Source organism: Eleutherodactylus coqui, chromosome 7 (genome assembly GCF_035609145.1).
Source record: "Eleutherodactylus coqui strain aEleCoq1 chromosome 7, aEleCoq1.hap1, whole genome shotgun sequence".
Lineage (NCBI taxonomy): Eukaryota > Metazoa > Chordata > Amphibia > Anura > Eleutherodactylidae > Eleutherodactylus > Eleutherodactylus coqui.
Window position 1 is genome coordinate 5,988,543 of NC_089843.1, and position 27,687 is coordinate 6,016,229.

The 27,687-nt window shown below is 40.8% G+C and overlaps 1 protein-coding gene across 1 annotated transcript in view; it reads right to left on the reverse strand.

The window, feature by feature from the left end:
* Positions 1-5,827: 5,827 nt before the first annotated feature.
* EMX1 (empty spiracles homeobox 1) overlaps positions 5,828-27,687 on the reverse strand; it is a 61,275-nt gene continuing 39,415 nt past the window's right edge. Inside the window, exons 2-3 of the mRNA XM_066574574.1 lie at positions 16,086-16,270; positions 5,828-6,036 (exon numbers count right to left, since the gene is read on the reverse strand). Coding sequence (XP_066430671.1) covers positions 5,869-6,036; positions 16,086-16,270 — 353 coding nt within the window. The 3' untranslated portion in view covers positions 5,828-5,868. The remainder of the gene's footprint in view (positions 6,037-16,085; positions 16,271-27,687) is intronic.

Consider the following 27,687-nt stretch of genomic DNA (forward strand, 5'->3'; position numbering starts at 1 on the left):
GGTATAACCTGGGTATCTCCTGTATATAATTTAATATGTACAGCTGGTATAATTTCTACATCTCCTGTATATAGTGATATGGAGCATGCTGATATAACCCGGTTATCTCCTGTATATAATTATATATATGTACTGCTGATATAAGTTATACCTCTCCTGTATATAGTGATATGGAGCATGCTGGTATAACCTGGGTATCTCTGTATATAATTATATATATACAGCTGATATAAATTATACATCCTGTATATAGTGATATAAAGCATGCTGGTATAAACTGGGCATCCCCTTTATATAATTATATATGTACAGCTGGTATAACCTGGGTATCTTCTGTGTATAGGGAAATGGAGCATGCCGGTATAAACTGGGTATCTCTTGTATATAATTATATAAGTACAGCTGGTATAAGTTATACATCCCCAGTATATAGTGATATGGAGCATGCTGGTATAACCTGGGTATCTCTGTATATAATTATATATATACAGCTGGTATAAATTATACATCCTGTATATAGTGATATGGAGCATGCTGGTATAACCTGGGTATCTCCTGTATATAACTATATATGTACAGCTGGTATAACTTATACATCTCCCTGTATATAGTGATATGGAGCATGCTGGTATAGCCTGAGTATATCCTGTATATAATTATATATGTACAGCTGGTATAAGTTATACATCTCCTATATATAGTGATATGGAGCATGCTGGTATAACCTGGGTATCTCCTGTATATTATTATATATGTACAGATGGTATAAGTTATACATCCTGTATATAGGGATATGGAGCATGTGGGTATAACCTGGGGATCTCCTGTATATAATTATATATGTACAGCTGGTATAGGTTCTACATCCTGTATATAGTGATATGGAACATGCTGGTATAACCTGGGTATCTCCTGTATATAATTATACATGTACAGCTGGTATAAGTTCTATATCTCCTGTATATAGTGATATGAAGCCTGCTGGTATACCCTGGGGATCTCCTGTATATAATTATATATGTACAGCTGGTATAAGTTATTCATCAACTGTATATAGTGATATGGAGCAGGCTGGTATAACCTGGGTATATCCTGTATATAATTATATATGTAATGCTGGTATGAGTTATACATCAACTGTATTAGGAGATATGGAGCATGCTGGTATAACCTGGGTATCTCCTGTATACAATTATATATGTACTGCTTGTGTAAGTTCTACATCTCCTGTATATAGTGATATGGAGCATGCTGGTATAACATGGGTTTCTCCTGTATATAATTATATATGTACAGCTGGTATAAGTTAAACATCTTCTGTATATAGTGATATGGACCATGCTGGTATAACCTGAGTATCGCCAGTATATAAGTATATATGTTCAGCTGGTATGAGATATGCATCCCCTGTATATAGTGATATGAGCATGCTGGTATAACCTGGGTATCTCCTGTGTATAATTATATATGTATTGCTGGTGTAAGTTATACATATCCTGTATTAGGTGATATGGAGCATGCTGGTATACCCTGGGTATCTCCTATATATAATTATATACGTACAGCTGGTATTAGTTATACATCCTGTACATAGTGATATGGAGAATGCTGGTATAACCTGGGTTTCTCCTGTATATAATTATATATGTACAGCTGGCATAAGTTATACCTCTCCTGTATATAGTGATATGCAGCATGCTGGTATAACTTGGGGATCTCCTGTATATAATTATATATGTACAGCTGGTATAGGTTATACATCACCTATATATTGTGATATGGAGCATGCTGGTATAACCTGGGTATCTCCTGTATATAATTATGTATGTACAGCTAGTATAAGTTATACATCTCCTGTATATAGTGATATGGACCATGCTGGTATAACCTGGGTATCCCCTGTATATAATTATATATGTACAGCTGGTATAAGTTATACATCCTGTACATAGTGATATGGAGAATGCTGCTATAACCTGGGTATATCCTGTATATAATTATATATGTACAGCTGGTATAAGTAATACATCCTGTATATAGTGATATGGAGCATGCTGGTATAACCTGGGTATCTCTTGTATATAATTATATTTGTACAGCTGGTATACGTTATACATCTCCTGTATATAGTGATATGGAACATGCTGGTATAACCTGGGTATCTCCTGTATATAATTATATATGTGCAGCTGGTATAAGTTATACATCTCCTGTATATAGTGATATGAGCATGCTGGTATAACCTGGGTATCTCCTGTGTATAATTATATATGTATTGCTGGTGTAAGTTATACATATCCTGTATTAGGTGATATGGAGCATGCTGGTATACCCTGGGTATCTCCTATATATAATTATATACGTACAGCTGGTATTAGTTATACATCCTGTACATAGTGATATGGAGAATGCTGGTATAACCTGGGTTTCTCCTGTATATAATTATATATGTACAGCTGGCATAAGTTATACCTCTCCTGTATATAGTGATATGCAGCATGCTGGTATAACTTGGGGATCTCCTGTATATAATTATATATGTACAGCTGGTATAGGTTATACATCACCTATATATTGTGATATGGAGCATGCTGGTATAACCTGGGTATCTCCTGTATATAATTATGTATGTACAGCTAGTATAAGTTATACATCTCCTGTATATAGTGATATGGACCATGCTGGTATAACCTGGGTATCCCCTGTATATAATTATATATGTACAGCTGGTATAAGTTATACATCCTGTACATAGTGATATGGAGAATGCTGCTATAACCTGGGTATATCCTGTATATAATTATATATGTACAGCTGGTATAAGTAATACATCCTGTATATAGTGATATGGAGCATGCTGGTATAACCTGGGTATCTCTTGTATATAATTATATTTGTACAGCTGGTATACGTTATACATCTCCTGTATATAGTGATATGGAACATGCTGGTATAACCTGGGTATCTCCTGTATATAATTATATATGTGCAGATGGTATAAGTTATACATCTCCTGTATATAGTGATATGGAGCATGCTGGTATAACCTGGGGATCTCCTGTATATAATTATATATGTACAGCTGGTATAAGTTATACATCTCCTGTATATAGTGATATGGAGCATGCTGGTATAGCCTGGGGATCTCCTGTATATAATTATATATGTACAGCTTGTATAAGTTATACATCTCCTGTATATAGTGATATGGAACATGCTGGTATAACCTGGGTATCTCCTGTATATAATTATATATGTACAGCTGGTATACGTTATACATCCTGTATATAGTGATATGGAGCATGCTGGTATAACCTGGGTATCTCCTGTATATAATTATATATGTACAGTTGGTATAAGTTATACATCTCCCTGTATATAGTGATATAGAGCATGTTGGTATAACCTGGGTATCTCCTGTATATAATTATATATGTACAGCTGGTATAAGTTATACATCTCCTGTATATAGTGATATGCACTATGTTGGTATAACCTGGGTATCTCCTGTATATAATTATATATGTACAGCTGGTATAAGTTATACATCTCCTGTATATAGTGATATGCGCTATGTTGGTATAACCTGGGTATCTCCTGTATATGATTGCACAAAATTAAAAAATTCATTAAAAACCTGCATGCAGTTCTCATAAATTGCATGCATTTAAAAAATAAAAAATGCATGTATTTAATTTTTTTTTTAGTTAATTTCACAGAAAAAGGCCTTATACTAACTGATACAAGAGGGCCGGTAAATAAATCATTCATCCCCCAACTGCTAAACAAAGGAGCCAGTAGCACACGTGAGGACACTGATGAGAAGCTGCTCACAAACCCCATTATATTGAAGGGGGGGCTGATTACTGCCAGTGAGGCGGGAGTCCGGGGTGCCGGGGTGGTTCACTTGTGGGGTGCAGGGCAACCCGCTGGATTCCAGTATGGCCTCATGAATAGTTTATTATTTTGCATGGTGCACTACAAGTATCATGTGGCCTGACAGCCGGTATCTACTCTGCTGTGCAGGAATAGGCACCATACAGCCCCCATAACACCCTCTGTACGTGGCTTCTCATCAGTACCTTCACTTGGGCGCTGGCTCCTCCTTAGCCGTCTGCATGCCGAGGGATAGGTGGTGTATATACCGGCCCCCTGGTATCCGTAGGTCAGTCAGTATACGGCCGCACACTGGGATTTTTTTGTCTGTTTTTATTTCCTTTTTTTTTGTTTTAAAATTTTGGCTCAAAAATTCAACAAAAACCTGAACAAAGGGAAGACCCCCAGCGATCGTCAACGGAATCCGCAGGGGTCACCCGAGTGAGTGGAAGATCCGCAAATGAAGCCGCCCACGTACGGATCCATGGGCGTCTGCAGCTCCATTAGACCAGAAGGATTTGATTTGCGGACCTTTTTGGTCCGGAACAAAAAGCCGCATGCTCCATTTCAGTGCGGATCCCACAACGACCGCTTCCATTGAAGTCTATGGAAGCCGCCCGGACTGTGGCCATTCCGCAATTGAAAGCAGGAGATTAAAAAAAAAAAAACATACTCCACCGTCCATGTGCGGCAGCCGGCGCCTCCGCACACATCTGCAGTGGAGAAGATAGAAGCCCCGCAGAAAACCCGGATAGGTAAGTAGAAGACCCGCAGTGTCCTCTGCCATGGACAAGGTCGGATTCTGCTGCGGGCTCACGCATGTGGAATCCACTCCGCCCGTGGACATGAGGCCTAAAGCCGGCTGCACACGTGCGGATTTGCATTGCGGAATTCAGAGCGGGCGTTCGCCTCCAGATTCCACGGCAATCGCGGCCCACAGCATCCAATTGTGATCTTCTGCTTGCAGATGAGAAATCACGCAGGCTGCGATTCCGTGCGGCTTCCGTGCGGATGGCTTTCAATGAAGTCTATGGAAGCTGTCTGCCCTGCGCCCCTTTCCACAATCATCATTGCGGAAAGGTTGTGGGATCTGCTAGGCAACGGCGTGGCATTATTAGTTCTGTGCATCTGCAGCACAAATATGTAGACAGCAGACAGGTACGCTGGGGTTGCTGGCCGGGTACAGGCGGCCTAAGGGGCTACAAACACATTTTTGAATTTCAGTATGCCTGATCCTTTTTCCATTAGGCAATTAAGCCGCTGTAAGAGGTGTCTGCTGGCAGCTTATCCTCAACCCCACATCCTCTTCAGGATCAGGCATATTGAAATCCAGCATGCCCAATCCTTCTGTCTTTGCCTGTCATCAGAGAAGAGCTGGACGCCCCCCATACAGGTAGATAGTTCAGTTCCTCCAATGAGGATGGACTCTCCTTTCATTTCAGAGGCCACAGACCTGTAAACTCTGAGTCTCTGCAGTCTACTACATGATAGCACCAACAGAGCAGCGTCTGACAGCTTCTCAGACAGCCACCAAGGATCGATGGCGTCAGTCCGAGACGCCCTGTGCATCACCTCTCGCATTACTTCAGACAGACCCGTCATTTGGATATTACTTTTATTAACACACATTTACACACTAAGTCGTCATCGCTACAGCGTATCCGATAGAGAAAATAAATTAAAAAAAATTAGGGGGCAGATAAAAGAAAGCCGAAAAAGAGATTTTATTTTTCCTGTTCGCCTGTTCTGGCCATAGTCGGGATTGACAGAAGTCTATGGAGAAAGCGGCAGGTCTGGATGGAGCCCTCAGGGTGCTCTTCACCATCACAGTTTATGACGGGCATGTGACGTCCATTACTTCCTCAGGTCCAACAGATCTGTACCAAGACCCCCTGACGCTCACACTGGGTGACCACCGCTCAGTCTATCGTATGACAGCTCTTCCATTATGGGATGCAGTGAAAGTTTCGTGTGGCCTTGGAGTCCTTACAGTTAATCGTTGGACGTGACATCAATGTCTTCTCCGTTGGGCTGCTTGGTGGCCAGTCTCCATCTGTTGATGTGATGAGATCCCTTCTTCTTCTGATCAGAGTCTGGGCCTTCCTCCTCCAGCTTCTGCCTCTTGTATTTGGTTCTCCTGTTTTGGAACCAAACCTTCACCTATGGGAGATGAAGAGACCAGAATTAGGAGAAGCATAAAAGGAAAAAAAAATTGCAAAGTACGTGAACAAAAAAAAGTTCCATAATGAAATAAAAAATTACATATTTGTACATTTATTCATCAAATAAGGTTCATTTTTGGACCTGGAGGGGGAGGAGGTACTGTTTATGCACATGTCACTTGTGAATGAAGAGTGTTGGGCAGGTGATATTTTTCTCCTTTGTGAATGAGGTGCGACCTCGAAAACCAGTGATGACAGGATACAATGTGACAGCCGGTACTGAAGCTATGACCACATTTAGTGTGCTGTTAGCTCATACATCACTGTTTTGCCTTGGACAATAACCCCAAGGGGGTTGACCACTTCTGGACCTCTTATGGTATAGGGAGGTAATGGCATGCCCCCCAAGCATCCCAGATTAGGTGAATTTTGGGAGCTGTTACACTATATCTATTCTTCTCCTCAGCCTTTGTCCATTAGTGGCAGTAGAAACCCTCTTCATCACTCACTCAGGAGCAATAGAGAGCATGCTCGGTACGGTGTATCCTGGAGATGTCGGAGGAGTCAGGCTGTACTGCACAGAGCGCTACTGAGTTAGTGATGAAGAGAGGAACAATTAATAAGTGGGGACACTATAAAGTGGAGCCACAAAAAAGGCACTATCCCTAAGTGGGGACACTATACCAATGTAAGGCCACAGAGGGGCGCAGTACCATAGTGGAGTCATTGAGGGGGAACTGTAACTAAGTGGGGACACAGAGGGGGAAGTGTAAGTGTGGATACAAAGGGGGCACTATACCTAAATTGGGCCACAGAACAACAGGGTGGGGACCAACCCAAAGTGTTGCAACAGAGGGGGAACTGTACCTAAGTGAGACCATAAGGGTGGTACTAGTACTATAGGGAGGTTCATTGGGATTAGCTTAAGGACAAGGACAGTGTGCAGTGAGGATTTGTGGCGAGAAGAAGTCGTCATGGCGGTCTGGGCACAGATAAAGAAGAAAAATAAAACATGCCAACTTCAAGCAGAAAAGACATCACCTGTGATCGCTGGAGGTAACTGCACTGTAATCACTCACTGTGTAAAACTTGTATATTACTATGGGGGCATACAGAGGTTGTGGCCTAATGTTCAAAAGAAATTTGCCATGGCGCTCTATGCACTCTCTTTGTTATATGGAAGTTGGGAGGTGTGGTCACAGAAGGGGGAGGGGCCAAGGTTGCCCATAGTGGATAATTCTATAATGTGTTCCTGGAAGATACAAATGATCATTTTATATTCTCTTCCTATTAATCGGAAATCCTCTCTTTAGCGCCGTTACCAAATTTGGAATATTTTTTTTATGTTGTCTAATTATTCCTAATTGTTAACTCTTCGTAGCCCTTTCACAGCATTGTAGAATCTACAGACGTATCTGCTAACCCCCATCTACTCCATTGCTGGCTGATGCCGTATCTGGCTACTCTACGGAGTGGACCGAGGGATGGCGAGGGGAGGGCGGATTATTGTATGTGTGAAGGAAAAAAATAACATATATTTCAAACAGAATCTACTGGGTGAGAACGCAGCGTGATGGCAGCTATACACGCTGACTAATTCCAAGATATTCAGTGTGAGCAGCAAACTCTCATTTGGCCACAATCCACGAGAAAGTGAAAATGCAAACTGCATATTTAATACTCCAATATTAACATGCAAGAGTGCGTGATTATCACCAGTCAGACGGCTGGGAACGAGCCGCAGCGAGGCCGCCGAGGTCACGGCTCCTACGCCACAAGGGTGGCCCATAGACAGGAGCTCACTGACGGTGGGGCTACTACATAGTGGAATCCATCCTGAACATCTGTGAGCAATGCCCATGTTATTGCTGCGTGGATTCATCCCCCAGATAGCAGGAAAGCCTCGGAGTAACGTCGCCACCATCGCCCAACATGAATACCTAAAGCGAGTCTATCAGCTCCCCTAAGGACAATATAGGATGGAGAGGGAGATGCTGGGCTCACGCATATAAACCCTTCAGGCTACAACATGTGAGTTTACACCCTGGCTGGGAAGGGGTTCCCGCAAATGGCCATAAACATACGTCCTGTGGATGGAAAAGGCTTAGAAGCAGTGACTGACCGTCAGCCTCCCACTGCAATAGTGGGGATTGGTAGGAACACCGATCCCCGCTGCTAACCTCTTGTTTGCAGTGACCATTGTTGGTCATGCCATATAAAGGGATCAAAGAGAAAGGCGCTCCCTCTGTGATGTCATCGGCCCCCCGCTATGCAATCACGGAGGGTTAATGGTTTGCCATGGCAGCCAGATGCCAGACAATATTGTCGGGTTCTACAATGTCCTGTGATTGCTATTATTAGCTACAATACTTCTGTATTGCGGTGTACAATCAGAGTAATCACAGCATCACAGGTTCAAATCCCCTACAGGGATATAAAAAATGGTAAAAAAACTTTAATGACTACTTTTCTCTCTTTGCTTAAAAAAACCCCCATACCCATGGTACCATACGTTTGGTATCGTTGTATCTGTACTGACACGTACCATAAACTGAACACATTATTTCTCCTGCATGGCAAAAAACGGAAAAAATACCCCAAAAATTTGAATAAAAATGCTTATTTTGTTAATTTTGCCTCCTAAAAAAGGCAATAAAAGTGAATAAAAAAAACTATATGCACCCCAATAGGGTATCAATAAAACTGCTGCTTGTCACACAAAAACCAGCCGTCACAGAGCTCTATTCAGATTTAGATTCGTGTTTCAGTGCGGCACAGAGTCGTTTCAATATGTGACAACTTCTTTATCCGATAACTCTGTATAATTGTAACTCCCCCCGTCAGCGCATTAATCCGACAATCCCCTTTATGACGTATGCTGCCTTCTGCATTCTGCACCGTACCGTGCACTGACACATTAATCTATATATATAGTCCTAAGGATTGTCTATGCTTTTAGCTCGTGTGTATATATATTACATTTCTATTCTGTGCACTCTATGTATATATGTATACTCTAGTTCAGCAGGTTTTATTATTATTCTGCTTTCAATAGGATTCTATGAATCTCATAACTACATTCTTCTTTTTCTCCTTTCTTTTGTTGTCCCCCCCCTCCTCCCTTTTCCTATGTTACTATTCTCTCATATGTGTCCTTACAGATTTGTGCTTGAGAAAGGAGCTTTTTGCTCCAAAACGCGTTGCACTTCATTGGCTCTACCTCGTCTGTGTCTACCTATTAGTTCATCAGTAAACCAGTTAAACTGAGACCTCCCCAGACTCTGTGTGGATCACTAAGCCTGACTATCATATGCTGACACTTAGCATATACGGTAAGCATTGTACAGATGGTACAGAACTTGACAGAAAGGTACATGTACAATGAGGAATAATGTTTCTAAAGAAAGAAATAACTCGAACGTGGCGGATTACGGCACACAGTCTGTTTTTCACAAGGGAGTCACCCTAGAACTTGTACAGAACAAGAGAAATGAAAGCTCTTCTTGACCCCAAGATTCAACAAGATTCTGGCTAAATAATGCAGGTTGTCCAAGTCTCTACCTAGCAGGCCTGCTTACTATCTGACTCTGGTTGTTTGCATGTACACTCTTAGCTTTTACTGAGGTACCCCCTCACTTACAAACTCTAGTGTCCTCTGTATTGTGATGGGGGTGAAGAAATCTCCACTCCAATGAGCTTTAGGAGGAAGTGTCCCCTATTACATAAATTATATTTTTGTGTTAACCATATTTTTAAAGAATTTTTGATGATTTTTTTTCAAACTTTTGGTCACAATCTGTATTTAAAAAATAATAATCTTAACATCCTGAAATGTTCACACCAACCACTAAGGGTAATAATTGTCTTACATTTCCTATTCTGAAGAAGAAACTTCTTGGCAGTCATCTCATTATCATCACAGGCAGGATTACACTGAGAGGTGATACCCATATATAGATAGCACAGGATGCACTATTCACAATAGGTGATGTCACAGATCACCTCCTACCCTCCCTGCACACTGACCACTAAGACTAATAATACTCTAACACTTCCTGTTCTGTAGAGAGAATCATCATCTCATTATCATCACAGGCAGGATTACACTGAGAAGTGATACCCATATATAGATAGCACAGGATCCACCATTCACAATAAGCACAGCTCACCTCCTCCCCTCCCTGTACAGACAGGATTACACTGAGAGGAGACACCTATATATAGATAACACAAGATCCACCATTCACAATAGTCACAGCTCACCTCCTCCCCTCCCTGTACAGACAGGATTACACTGAGAGGAGACACCTATATATAGATAACACAGGAGCCACCATTCACAATAGTCACAGCTCCCCTCCTCCCCTCCCTGTACAGACAGATTACACTGACAGGAGACACCTATATATAGATAACACAAGATCCACCATTCACAATAGTGATATCACAGCTCTCCTCCTCCCCCTCCCTGTACACTGAATTTTAAACCTTATAATTGTCTAACACTTCCTGTTCTGTAGGAAACTTCTCAGCTGTCATCTTATTATCATCACAGGCAGGATTAGACTGAGAGGTGACACCTATATATAGATAACACAAGATCCACCATTCACAATAGTCACAGCTCACCTCCTCCCCCTCCCTGTACACTGACCTTTAATCCTTATAATCATCTAACACTTCCTGTTCTGTAGGGAGAATCATCATCTCATTATCATCACAGGCAGGATTAGACTGAGAGGTGACACCCATATATAGATAACACAGGAACCAGCATTCACAATAGTCACAGCTCACCTCCTCCCCTCTCTGTACAGACAGGATTACACTGAGAGGTGACACCCAAATATAGATAACACAGGAACCAGCATTCACAATAGTCACAGCTCACCTCCTCCCCTCTCTGTACAGACAGGATTACACTGAGAGGTGACACCCATATATAGATAACACAGGAACCAGCATTCACAATAGTCACAGCTCACATCCTCCCCTCCCTGCAAAATGACCTCTGCACAGGTCACAGAGCATGCCTAAAACAATCTCCCTTACCAGTCAATGATTCCTCTCTTGTCCATTGTGTGAATGTTGAATGAAGCTGTTGTAAAGTATCTCTCCTAAATGCTGTTACATGTAGCATAGGCAAGATGGCCGCCCCCATAGTAATAGACCGACAATGGAATAAAAATTCCACAATCAGAAAATTAATACAGATTACAGGGTTGTTGATCCAGAGATTATTCCGATCACCAGATTAGAGTCAGGAAACTAATTTTGCCATTAAATGGGGAAAGTTGGCTTCTACCTGGGGTTTTCACCTTCCTCTGGATCAACATTGGGGGGTGGGGGGTAGTAGGCTGAACTGGATGGACATCTGTCTTTTTTCGGCCTTACATACTGTGTTACTATGTATGTGTATAGTACAAATGGCTGACAGCTGACTAGTCAGATGATATCACATTCAGACTTTGGGCTGCTGAGAGAAAAATTGTATCTAAAAGTTGGAAAAGTTTTAGAATTCGTCCTCCCTTGAGTGTAAGATTTGGCTGTTCCACCCACATGGTTACCTGCTGACCTTTGTCATCATAGGTAGACAATGATCTCAGCAACAGTAAGCGATCATTTGAAGCGGTTCCCTGGGTCCACATAATGACTGGGGTGCTGTGGCCCCCGTTATATGCTGAGCAGCGGTGGTGCCAAAAGTCAGTCATCAGTTTTGCAGTCCCAGAGCCCGCCAATGGACGTTAGTTTGCATATTGCTGGGTCTGGGATGACAGCTTGGGAAAGATTCAGTTGAGGTGGACTCTACATTGGCTCTCCCACCAAATGATCTACTGTGGTCTGCAGTTATGGTGACCTGAATTGCCTCAGCTCACAGATATACATAGCAGATCGGAGGGCCCCTGTATAAAACACTGTCTGGGCCCTTGGTTATGTAACACTTCACAGATAAACCCTGATAAAGGAGGCCCTGTACCTAAAACTGAAGCTTGATGGCGTAATAGTCCAATAGTCTTCTAGCCTTTAAGCCTAGTAGCCTGGTAGTCTCATCTGAATAGCCTAGTATTCCATTTGGTGGCCTGGTAGCCTTTTAGCTTGATACCTTAGTAATCTATTAGGTACCCTGAAAGTCTTTTATCATAGTAGCCTGGTAGTCTTTGAGCTTGGAAGCCTGGTAGACCTTTAAGCCTACAGTTTTCTACAGGCAGTCCTCTAGGTTGGTAGCCCAGAAGTATTTTAGCTTGATGCCCTAGTAGCCTGGCAGTCTTATAGTATTTTAGCTTAGTTACCTGGCAGTCTTGCAGCTTGATAACCAAGTAATCTAGTAGCCTTTTAGGTTGGTAGTCTAGTAGTCATTTAGTCTATTTTCTTGGTAGCCCAGTAGCCAGACAGACCTTTAGCTTTTTTAGTCTGGTAGCCTTTTAGCTTGGTAGTCTAGTAATTTAGCAGTCTTATAAATACATAGCCGAGTAGAATGGTAGACTTTTAGCTTGGTAGCCTAGTAGCGTTATACCTTGGTAGCCTAGTAGCCTGGTAGTTTAGTAGCTTGGCAGACTTTTAGCTTTTTAGTCCGGCTACCTATGATGATAGTCTAACAGTCTTCCAGCTTGGCAGGCTACTAGCCTGGTAGTCTTATAACTTGGTAACCTAGTCGTCTTGTAGTCCTTATACCTGAATACTCTAGCAGTCATATCTTGGTAGTCTAATAGCCCAGCAGGCTCATATCTTTGTAGCCTGGTAGCCTTTTACATTTTTCTGTCATATTACCTTGGAGTGTTATAACTCCGTAGTCTGGTATTCGTTTTCTATTTTCTTGGTAGTCTTGTAGTCTTTTATTGTGGCTTTCTAGGTGGATAATCTCCTAAATGGGTTATTCCGCGCCTTCCACCTTGGGCGTTCTTATTCTGTCAAAAATTCTAATTTATACAGACGTCGTCCCTGGAAGGCAAAAGATCCCGCAAAATCTCACTGCTGGTTCATTTGCATATCCATTAATGCCTCCACCAATGACAGGCCGCCTCCCACCACCGGCGTTCTCACCCCTCCTATCTCTATGCAAATGCTTCTTGCGCTCAAATTGGCGGACAAAACAATATTTTTTTCTATATTCCTGGCATGATGAAGCCGGCACGGAGAACACTGCGATGCGGGGAGGAGAAATATTGCTAGGTGCCTCACAACATATGGTGGGATTATCGGCACATACATTACTCACAGGTGCTGAACTGGAGTCAGTCGGCTTGATTTACATGCACTGTGAGCGAAAAGTCTACAAGAAGGCGGAGAGCGCCCCGCCATATCGTAAGCGTCCTATCAACGCAGAATACATTGAGAGAAGTCATTATTGAGCTTCTCCCTGGTATCACCAATGGAAAGCTAGCACTAGCCATAACCCATATAAAGCTGCATTGCTGCAACCCCTCTCCTTTTGTGATGCTCTCTCTGTGTCATTCTTTACTGTACTTGCATTCTATTCACTTACCAGACAGCCAGGGGCACCCTACCATGAGGCAACCTGAGCCCCTCAAGCGGCAGACTGCAGGACCTCACCAGGGCGGCAGACTGCAGAACCCCATCAGGGCAGCAGACTGCAGGACCTCACCAGGGCGGCAGACTGCAAGACCCCATCAGGGCGGCAGACTGCAGGACCTCACCAGGGCGGCAGACTGCAGGACCTCACCAGGGCGGCAGACTGCAAGACCTCACCAGGGTGGCAGACTGCAGGACCTCACCAGGGCGGCAGACTGCAGGACCTCACCAGGGCGGCAGACTGCAGGACCTCACCAGGGCGGCAGACTGCAAGACCTCACCAGGGCCGCAGACTGCAGGACCTCACCAGGGCGGCAGACTGCAGGACCTCACCAGGGCGGCAGACTGCAGGACCTCACCAGGGCGGCAGACTGCAGGACCTCACCAGGGCGGCAGACTGCAGGACCTCACCAGGGCGGCAGACTGCAGGACCTCACCAGGGCGGCATCTGGACAGCATTTACTTTTTATTGACTATATTAATGGACGGTAAAAGTTGCTAACTGAGAGCCAGCCGAGCAACAATCAGCTTCAGCTGTAGCTCCCTCTGCTGTCATCAGTCTGTGACCCCTGACCTCTGCCCCCTGGCACCTCATACAGAAGGAAGTCTGCGGGCAGGAATACAGATGCCAGGTAAGAGGAGGTCCGGGGTCATAGACTGATTACAACAGCAGCAGACAGAGCAGAGCTACAAACAGAGTTAGTGAAATGCTTTTCAGGTTGCTGCCTGGCTAGAGGTCCTCTGTGGGGCATTATTATTACTGGGGCAGCTTTGGGGCACTATTATTATTGGGGCTACTGTGGGGCATTATTATTACTGGGGCAATGGTGGGGCACTATTATTACTTAGGCAATGGTGGGGCACTATTATTACTGGGGCAGCTGTGGGGCACTATTATTATAACTGGGGCAGCTGTGGGACACAATTATTACTGGGGCAATGGTGGGGCATTATTATTACTGGGGCAATGGTGGGGCACTATTATTACTGGGGCTGCTGTGAGGCACTATTATTACTGGGGCCACTATGGGGACAACTATTACTAGGGGTTGTCATTAATGAGGGTCACTATTAATACTAGCGTCCCCATGAAGGGACATTCTAACTACTAGGGCCACTATGGTGGTCACTACTACTACTTTAGCCACTAATTGGGGTGAATATTATTGCTAGGACCACTGTGGAGGACACTATTACTATCGAGGCCACTATGGGGGTCACTATTACTATTGAGAGAACTACTGGGGGGCATTATTACTACTGGGGCCACTAAGGAGATGACTATTACTATCGGGGCACTATGGGGGGGCATTATCACTACTGGGGCCACTAAGAAGGTCAATATTACTAATGGGGCCACTATGGAGGGCACTATTACTCAGTGACTTCAGACAAGTCTTAATAGGTCAGATATGTGTTTGGTATCTTTTGTACTGGCACTTTTAATGCCTGTAAAATTAGTGGGGTGTTTTGCCGGGGCAGGGGTGGCACAATGTAACATTTCACTTCAGGCAGCATAAAGACTTGTGGCGCCCCTGCAGGCAGCACAGCTATAGGCTCTCCCAGGTAAAGGAGAAATGCTGTGCATTGTGTTGTGGAGGAACAAATATAAAGTGTGATTGTCCCGTACCCCACCCCCAATCTATAGGGATCAATGGAATGACCTTTTATCTCATAGGTAGCGCATGAGGCTCTTCACCCCCAGTGCAAGTGCTGTACCTTCAGCCACCACCAGGCCGACATCTATATGTGACATTACACTGCATGGGATCCCTGTATGTAGGGATGGCTTACAGCTTAGTTCTGGATTGGTAACTGCCCGAAGTTCAGTTTTCACTTGGACGCAGAGATGGCAAAAGTTTGGGGGAGACTTTAGACGTTTGGAGCGTTGGAGAGGCGCTCAACTTCTCTTTACAAAGTTGTAGAGGAAACCGGAAGGATCCTGAGCCTCCATCACAGCGTGCAGACCATGGCACCCCATAACTGCTACCCAGGTCCACCACATACCAGGATTCATCCTACCCACTCGTGCTATCCATCCACAGAAGTTCTGGACCCCAAATCTGCTCCACAGCTAAATAATCATCCATCATAATGTACAGATGTAGCAATTGTTATCATGGCTGGCACATTGTACTTATCATAATGCATTAACTGTCAATTTAATGTTTGCTTTATCTGTAGCGTTGATATCCTCTAATGTAGAAACAGGGTCCAGTTAGGGTCCTGATCAGAGGTCAGAATTTGGCGCAAGCAGCATGAATCGATGACCCCTTCCTGTCAGCTGGTCAGAACATGTCAGCAACTACAAGAAGCTTCCTGTCCGCAGGGGCCGGTACTCTTGCAGAACTATTTCATCACTGAGTGGGATCTACACCATGACAAACTGCTGCAGATCTGAAGGCCATAAGAGTCCAACACTCTACTAGATGGGAGTCTCTAATAAAGGCGCCCTTCAGGGTCTACAGCATCGTACACATAACATGACGCACACACATATAGACATCTGACAACTACCTGGGTTTCTGATAAACTGAGGCTGCTTGCCAACTGTTTCCTCTCCGCCCCCACCACATAGTGGTTCTTCTCGAATGCCCTCTCCAGCCGCAGCAATTGTGAAGGGGAAAATGCTGTTCTGATACGCTTGGGCTTCCTGGCAAAGGGTCCGTGAAGGAGTAAACTCTCCTGAGAGACATCACTGCCTGGAACAAGAAGATACAAGAGCTTAGTGAGACCGTCCACCATCAATGTGGTCACGCTCATGGTGAAGATGTTAGCACCTTCAGAATTCATGGAGCTCATTTAATAACCTTGACATTGACATCACAACCCTCCCTGACCTCCGGATGATGCAATAATCTTCCTAGAACAGAGGGATTGTGGAAGAAAACACCAAAAACCATAAATCGCCTCTTGATAATATGTTAACTCATAAAATTGATGCAGTCATCATTGAAATTTTGTTACAATTCACAATGAGTTTTGACATTGTCAGATGATGTCACTGCCGTTCACATGTCATTGAGATAATGTTAGATGATGTCACAGCACTCCATATGTTATGGACATGAAGTCAGATGATGTCACTGCCCTCCACGTGTCATTAAGATAATGTTAGATGATGTCACAGCACTCCATATACTATGGACATGAAGTCAGATGATGTCACTGCCCTCCACGTGTAATTGAGATAATGTTAGATGATGTCACAGCACTCCATATACTATGGACATGAAGTCAGATGATGTCACTGCCCTCCACATGTCATTGAGATAATGTTAGATGATGTCACAGCACTCCATATGTTATGGACATGAAGTCAGATGATGTCACTGCCCTCCACGTGTCATTGAGATAATGTTAGATGATGTCACAGCACTCCATATGTTATGGACATGAAGTCAGATGATGTCACTGCCCTCCACGTGTCATTGAGATAATGTTAGATGATGTCACAGCACTCCATATACTATGGACATGAAGACAGATGATGTCACTGCCCTCCACATGTCATTGAGATAATGTTAGATGATGTCACAGCACTCCATATGTTAAGGACATGAAGTCAGATGATGTCACTGCCCTCCACGTGTCATTGAGATAATGTTAGATGATGTCACAGCACTCCATATGTTATGGACATGAAGTCAGATGATGTCACTGCCGTTCACATGTCATTGAGATAATGTTAGATGATGTCACAGCACTCCATATACTATGGACATGAAGTCAGATGATGTCACTGCCCTCCACGTGTCATTGAGATAATGTTAGATGATGTCACAGCACTCCATATACTATGGACATGAAGTCAGATGATGTCACTGCCCTCCACATGTCATTGAGATAATGTTAGATGATGTCACAGCACTCCATATGTTATGGACATGAAGTCAGATGTTGTCACTGCCATTCACATGTCATTGAGATAAAGGCAGGTAATGTCACAGCCCTTTAAATGTCATTGAGATGATGTCACAAAGCTTCACACGTCATGGAGATGATGTCATAATTAAAAAAAACACAATCATGTGACGTTATCATTTTCACCAATTATGGAGGTGATATCATTAGCCTCAATTGTATTTAAAGTAATATGATAATTATCATAGCCTGCCATGGTTATGTGCCACCCATGTGATCTAACAGGGCATGGGCTATCAACTTGTAGGGGGGAATCAGGCGGATGTAGGCTGGGGGTGATCTTCCTCCTAAAGTTTGCCCAGCTAGAGGATCTTTGTTCTCCATGTGTCAACGTCTTGTGGGGCTACATGAATGACCCCCACCCTCGCTCTAGCTCCTCCCCTCTGATGTCATGTGGTGCAGCTGTAAGCCCATCAGTGACGCCACAACACAAGCGCTTAGTCTTATTACTATATCTATATTATGAGGGACGTAATAAAGGCTCAGGGACCCAGGTGCCAAAGTTCAGCTTGGGCCCCCGTGTACCCATACACAAACCGCGCAGCATACAGCTGCAAAACGAATATACATACATGATGTACAGAAACGTAACGTTCAGCTCCTGGGCCCCAATGCAAAACCTGTAACGGGGCCCCCAACTATAATGCTTTATTTATAGTACCGGGCTCCCAATATGGAGAAGAGAGGCCATATGGTCCTCTTAGCCTCCTCGGCCCGGGTGCAACCGCATCCCCCATAGTTATGCCAGTGATGATGTTTCCCCTTGGCATAAACTTCCCAAACACAACTCATTTCCTGGGCTAGGTGCAAATGTGTTTAGGAGCTTATGATTACCGCATGTTACGTGTGCGCTGTACGTGCCTGAGGTACGTGGGAATCAGAAATACATTGCCATACGTAGTTCCGCTCACATTTGTGAGTAGGAAATTAATAATAGGGCAAGTGAAAAAAAAAACCCCGCAGCATGTTCTATCTGGCGGCATATTGTGCCCATTGTCCTCTATTTGTGCATAATGGCCGGCGCCCAGATGTAATGACATTGTGTATGTGTGCCGCTGGGCAGTGGTGCCGCAGGAAATAGAAACAGAACACAACCGGTGGGGTCACCGGCGGCTGCACAGCGCTAAATCACTGCGTGAGCCACACAGCGTTCTGCGCTGGTGGCTGAGTGATCCCGACAATGGACGGGGCTCGGCTTTTTTTCACATTTTTCATCTACAATTTAGGAAAAAAAACTGCATTCTGCATTAAAAAAAAACAAAACCTTTTTAAGAAACTGCATGTGGAGTTAAATAATAGATGCAGGTATTTGATGCATTTTTTAATTGTGTGCAATCAGATACAGGAGATACCCAGGTTATACCAGCATGCTCCATATCACTATATACAGGATGTATAATATATACCAGCTGTACATATATAATTATATACAAGAAATGCCCAGGTTATACCAGCATGCTCCATATCACTATATACAGGAGATGTATAACTTGTACCAGCTGTACAGCTGTAATTACATACAGGAGATCCCCAGGTTATACCAGCATGATACATATCACTATATACAGGATATGTATAACTTATACCAGCTGTACATATATAATTATATACAGGAGATACCCAGGTTATACCAGCATGGTCCATATCACTATATACAGGATGTATAACTTATACCAGCTGTACATATATAATTATATACAGGAGATACCCAGGTTATACCAGCATGGTCCATATCACTATATACAGGATGTATAACTTATACCAGCTGTACATATATAATTATATACAGGAGATACCCAGGTTATACCAGCATGCTCCATATCACCTAATACAGGAGATGTATAACTTATACCAGCTGTACATATATAATTATATACAGGGGATACCCAGGTTATACCAGTATGGTCCATATCACTATATACAGGAGATGTATAACTTATACCAGCTCTACATATATAATTATATACAGGAGATACCCAGGTTATACCAGCATGGTCCATATCACTATATACAGGATGTATAAATTATACCAGCTGTACATATATAATTATATACAAGGGATACCCAGGTTATACCAGCATGGTCCATATCACTATATACAGGAGATGTATAACTTATACCAGCTGTACATATATAATTATATACAGGAGATCCCCAGGTTATACCAGCATGCTCCATATCACTATATACAGGGAGATGTATAACTTATACCAGCTGTACATATAAAATTATATACAGGAGATCCCCAGGTTATACCAGCATGCTCCATATCACTATATACAGGAGATGTATAACTTATACCAGCTGTACATATATAATTATATACAGGAGATACCCAGGTTATACCAGCATGCTCCATATCACTATATACAGGAGATGTATAACTTATACCAGCTGTACATATATAATTATATACAGGAGATGCCCAGGTTATACCAGCATGCTCCATATCACTATATACAGGGAGATGTATAACTTATACCAGCTGTACATATATAATTATATACAGGAGATGCCCAGGTTATATCAGCATGGTCCATATCACTATATACAGGGGATGTATAACTTATACCAGCTGTACATATATAATTATATACAGGAGATACCCAGGTTATACCAGCATGCTCCATATCACTATATACAGAGAGATGTATAACTTATACCAGCTGTACATATATAATTATATACAGGGGATACCCAGGTTATACCAGCATGCTCCATATCACTATATACAGGGAGATGTATAACTTATACCAGCTGTACATATATAATTATATACAGGGGATACCCAGGTTATCCAAGCATGCTCCATATCACTATATACAGGAGATGTATAACTTATACCAGCTGTACATATATAATTATATACAGGAGATACCCAGGTTATACCAGCATGCTCCATATCACTATATACAGGAGATGTATAACTTATACCAGCTGTACATATGTAATTATATACAGGAGATACCCAGGTTATACCAGCATGCTCCATACCACTATATACAGGATGTATAACTTATACCAGCTGTACATATATAATTATATACAGAGATACCCAGGTTATACCAGCATGCTCCATATCACTATATACAGGGAGATGTATAACTTATACTAGCTGTACATATATAATTATATACAGGAGATACCCAGGTTATACCAGCATGCTCCATATCACTATATACAGGAGATATATAACTTATACCAGCTGTACATATATAATTATATACAGGAGATACCCAGGTCATACCAGCATGCTCCATATCACTATATACAATATGTATAACATATACCAACTGTACATATATAATTATATACAAGACATTCCCAGGTTATACCAGCATGCTCCATATCACTATATACAGGGGATGTATAACATACCAGCTGTACATATATAATTATATACAGGGGATACCCAGCTTATACCAGCATGCTCCATATCACTATATACAGGAGATGTATAACTTATACCAGCTGTACATATATAATTATATACAGGAGATACCCACGTTATACCAGCATGCTCCAAATCACTATATACAGGAGATGTATAACTTATACCAACTGTATGTATATAATTATATTCAGGAGATACCCAGGTTATACCAGCATGCTCCATATCACTATATACAGGAGATGTATAACTTATACCAGCTGTACATATATAATTATATACAGGAGATACCCAGGTTATACCAGCATGCTCCATATCACTATATACAACAGATGTATAACATACCAGCTGTACATATATAATTATATACAGGGGATACCCAGGTTATACCACCATGCTCAATATCACTATATACAAGATGTATAACTTATACCAGCTGTACATATATAATTATATACAGGGGATACCCAGGTTATACCAGCATGCTCCATATCACTATATACAGGAGATGTATAACTTATACCAGCTGGACATATATAAATATATACAGGAGATACGCAGGTTATACCAGCATGCTCCATATCACTATATGCAAGATGTATAGCATATACCAACTGTACATATATAATTATATACAGGAGGTACCCAGGTTATACCAGCATGATAAATATCACTATATACATGAGATGTATAACTTATACCAGCTGTATGTATATAATTATATTCAGGAGATACCCAGGTTATACCAGCATGCTCCATATCACTATATACAACAGATGTATAACATACCAGCTGTACATATATAATTATATACAGGGGATACCCAGGTTATACCACCATGCTCAATATCACTATATACAAGATGTATAACTTATACCAGCTGTACATATATATAGTTATATATAGGAGATACCCAGGTTATACCAACATGCTTCATATCCCTATATACAAGAGATGTATAACTTATACCAGCTGTGGATATATAATAATATACAGGAGATACCCAGGTTATACCAGCATGCTCCATATCACTATATACAGGAGATGTATAACTTTTACCAGCTGTGCATATATAATTATATACAGGCGATACCCAGGTTATACCAGCATGCTCCATATCACTATATACAGGGGATGTATTACTTATACCAGCTGTACATATATAATTATATACAGGGGATACCCAGGTTATACCAGCATGCTCCATATAACTATATACAAAATGTATAACTTATACCAGCTGTACATATATAATTATATACAGGAGATACCCAGGTTATACCAACATGCTCCATATCACTATATACAGGAGATGTATAACTTATACCAGCTGTACATATATAATTAGACACTGAGGATACCCAGGTTAAACCAGCATGCTCCATATCACTATAAACAGGGAGATGTAAAACTTATACCAGCTGTACATATATAATTATATACAGGAGATACCCAGGTTATACCAGCATGCTCCATATCCCTATATACAGGGAGATGTATAACTTATACCAGCTGTACATATATAATTATATACAGGGGAGACACAGGTTATACCAGCATGCTTTATATCACTATATGCAAGATGTATAACATATACCAACTGTACATATATAATTATATACAGGAGGTACCCAGGTTATACCAGCATGATAAATATCACTATATACAGGAGATGTATAACTTATACCAGCTGTATGTATATAATTATATTCAGGAGATACCCAGGTTATACCAGCATGCTCCATATCACTATATACAGGAGATGTATAACTTGTACCAGCTGTACAGCTGTAATTACATACAGGAGATCCCCAGGTTATACCAGCATGCTCCATATCACTATATACAGGATATGTATAACTTATACCAGCTGTACATATATAATTATATACAGGAGATACCCAGGTTATACCAACATGCTCCATATCACTATATACAGGAGATGTATAACTTATACCAGCTGTACATATATAATTAGACACTGAGGATACCCAGGTTAAACCAGCATGCTCCATATCACTATAAACAGGGAGATGTAAAACTTATACCAGCTGTACATATATAATTATATACAGGAGATACCCAGGTTATACCAGCATGCTCCATATCCCTATATACAGGGAGATGTATAACTTATACCAGCTGTACATATATAATTATATACAGGGGAGACACAGGTTATACCAGCATGCTTTATATCACTATATGCAAGATGTATAACATATACCAACTGTACATATATAATTATATACAGGAGGTACCCAGGTTATACCAGCATGATAAATATCACTATATACAGGAGATGTATAACTTATAGCAGCTGTATATATATAATTATATACAGGAGATACCCAGGTTATACCAACATGCTCCATATCACTATATACAGGAGATGTATAACTTATACCAGCTGTACATATATAATTAGACACTGAGGATACCCAGGTTAAACCAGCATGCTCCATATCACTATAAACAGGGAGATGTAAAACTTATACCAGCTGTATGTATATAATTATATTCAGGAGATACCCAGGTTATACCAGCATGCTCCATATCACTATATACAGGAGATGTATAACTTGTACCAGCTGTACAGCTGTAATTACATACAGGAGATCCCCAGGTTATACCAGCATGCTCCATATCACTATATACAGGATATGTATAACTTATACCAGCTGTACATATATAATTATATACAGGAGATACCCAGGTTATACCAGCATGGTCCATATCACTATATACAGGATGTATAACTTATACCAGCTGTACATATATAATTATATACAGGAGATACCCAGGTTATACCAGCATGCTCCATATCACCTAATACAGGAGATGTATAACTTATACCAGCTGTACATATATAATTATATACAGGGGATACCCAGGTTATACCAGTATGGTCCATATCACTATATACAGGAGATGTATAACTTATACCAGCTCTACATATATAATTATATACAGGAGATACCCAGGTTATACCAGCATGGTCCATATCACTATATACAGGATGTATAAATTATACCAGCTGTACATATATAATTATATACAAGGGATACCCAGGTTATACCAGCATGGTCCATATCACTATATACAGGAGATGTATAACTTATACCAGCTGTACATATATAATTATATACAGGAGATCCCCAGGTTATACCAGCATGCTCCATATCACTATATACAGGGAGATGTATAACTTATACCAGCTGTACATATATAATTATATACAGGAGATCCCCAGGTTATACCAGCATGCTCCATATCACTATATACAGGAGATGTATAACTTATACCAGCTGTACATATATAATTATATACAGGAGATACCCAGGTTATACCAGCATGCTCCATATCACTATATACAGGAGATGTATAACTTATACCAGCTGTACATATATAATTATATACAGGAGATGCCCAGGTTATACCAGCATGCTCCATATCACTATATACAGGGAGATGTATAACTTATACCAGCTGTACATATATAATTATATACAGGAGATGCCCAGGTTATATCAGCATGGTCCATATCACTATATACAGGGGATGTATAACTTATACCAGCTGTACATATATAATTATATACAGGAGATACCCAGGTTATACCAGCATGCTCCATATCACTATATACAGAGAGAAGTATAACCTATACCAGCTGTACATATATAATTATATACAGGGGATACCCAGGTTATACCAGCATGCTCCATATCACTATATACAGGGAGATGTATAACTTATACCAGCTGTACATATATAATTATATACAGGGGATACCCAGGTTATACCAGCATGCTCCATATCACTATATACAGGAGATGTATAACTTATACCAGCTGTACATATATAATTATATACAGGAGATACCCAGGTTATACCAGCATGCTCCATATCACTATATACAGGGAGATGTATAACTTATACTAGCTGTACATATATAATTATATACAGGAGATACCCAGGTTATACCAGCATGCTCCATATCACTATATACAGGAGATGTATAACTTATACCAGCTGTACATATTTAATTATATACAGGAGATACCCAGGTCATACCAGCATGCTCCATATCACTATATACAATATGTATAACATATACCAACTGTACATATATAATTATATACAAGACATTCCCAGGTTATACCAGCATGCTCCATATCACTATATACAGGGGATATATAACATACCAGCTGTACATATATAATTATATACAGGGGATACCCAGGTTATACCACCATGCTCAATATCACTATATACAAGATGTATAACTTATACCAGCTGTACATATATATAGTTATATATAGGAGATACCCAGGTTATACCAACATGCTTCATATCCCTATATACAAGAGATGTATAACTTATACCAGCTGTGGATATATAATAATATACAGGAGATACCCAGGTTATACCAGCATGCTCCATATCACTATATACAGGAGATGTATAACTTTTACCAGCTGTGCATATATAATTATATACAGGCGATACCCAGGTTATACCAGCATGCTCCATATCACTATATACAGGGGATGTATTACTTATACCAGCTGTACATATATAATTATATACAGGGGATACCCAGGTTATACCAGCATGCTCCATATAACTATATACAAAATGTATAACTTATACCAGCTGTACATATATAATTATATACAGGAGATACCCAGGTTATACCAACATGCTCCATATCACTATATACAGGAGATGTATAACTTATACCAGCTGTACATATATAATTAGACACTGAGGATACCCAGGTTAAACCAGCATGCTCCATATCACTATAAACAGGGAGATGTAAAACTTATACCAGCTGTACATATATAATTATATACAGAAGATACCCAGGTTATACCAGCATGCTCCATATCCCTATATACAGGGAGATGTATAACTTATACCAGCTGTACATATATAATTATATACAGGAGATACCCAGGTTATACCAGCATGCTCAATATCACTATATACAAGATGTATAACTTATACCAGCTGTACATATATATAGTTATATACAGGAGATGCCCAGGTTATACCAACATGCTTCATATCCCTATATACAGGGAATGTATAACTTATACCAGCTGTGGATATATAATAATATACAGGAGATACCCAGGTTATACCAGCATGCTCCATATCACTGTATACAGGAGATGTATAACTTTTACCAGCTGTGCATATATAATTATATACAGGCGATACCCAGGTTATACCAGCATGCTCCATATCACTATATACAGGGGATGTATTACTTATACCAGCTGTACATATATAATTATATACAGGGTATACCCAGGTTATACCAGCATGCTCGATATAACTATATACAAAATGTATAACTTATACCAGCTGTACATATATAATTATATACAGGAGATACCCAGGTTATACCAACATGCTTCATATCCCTATATACAGGAGATGTATAACTTATACCAGCTGTACATATATAATTATATACAGGAGATACCCAGGTTAAACCAGCATGCTCCATATCACTATAAACAGGAGATGTATAACTTATACCAGCTGTACATATATAATTATATACAGGAGTAACCCACGTTATACCAGCATGCTCCATATCCCTATATACAGGGAGATGTATAACTTATACCAGCTGTACATATGTAATTATATACAGAGGATACCCAGGTTATACCAGCATGCTCCATATCACTATATACAAGTGATGTATAACTTATACCAGCTGTACATATATAAATATATACAGGAGATACCCAGGTTATACCAGCATGCTCCATATCACTATATGCAAGATGTATTCCATATACCAACTGTACATATATAATTATATACAGGAGGTACCCAGGTTATACCAGCATGATACATATCACTATATACAGGAGATGTATAACTTATACCAGCTGTGGATATATAATTATATACAGGAGATACCCAGGTTATACCCGCATACTCCATATCACTATAAACAGGAAGATGTATAACTTATACCAGCTGTACATATAGAATTATATACAGGAGATACCCAGGTTATACCCGCATACTCTATATCGCTATATACAGGAGATGTATAACTTATACCAGCTGTACATATATAATTATATACAGGAGTAACCCAGGTTATACCAGCATGCTCCATATCCCTATATACAGGGAGATGTATAACTTATACCAGCTGTACATATGTAATTATATACAGGGGATACCCAGGTTATACCAGCATGCTCCATATCACTATATACAAGTGATGTATAACTTATACCAGCTGTACATATATAAATATATACAGGAGATACCCAGGTTATACCAGCATGCTCCATATCACTATATGCAAGATGTATTCCATATACCAACTGTACATATATAATTATATACAGGAGGTACCCAGGTTATACCAGCATGATACATATCACTATATACAGGAGATGTATAACTTATACCAGCTGTGGATATATAATTATATACAGGAGATACCCAGGTTATACCCGCATACTCCATATCGCTATATACAGGAGATGCATAACTTAAAGCAGCTGTACATATATAATACTATACAGGGGATACCCAGGTTATACCATCATTCTCCATATCACTATATACAGGCTGCATGACCTATACCAGCTGTACATATATAATAATATACAGGGGATACCCAGGTTATACCAGCATACTCCATACCATTATATACTGGATGTACAACTTATACCAGCTGTACATATATAATTATATACAAGAGATACCCAGGTTATACCAGCATGCTCCATATTACATAATATAGGAGATTTATAACGT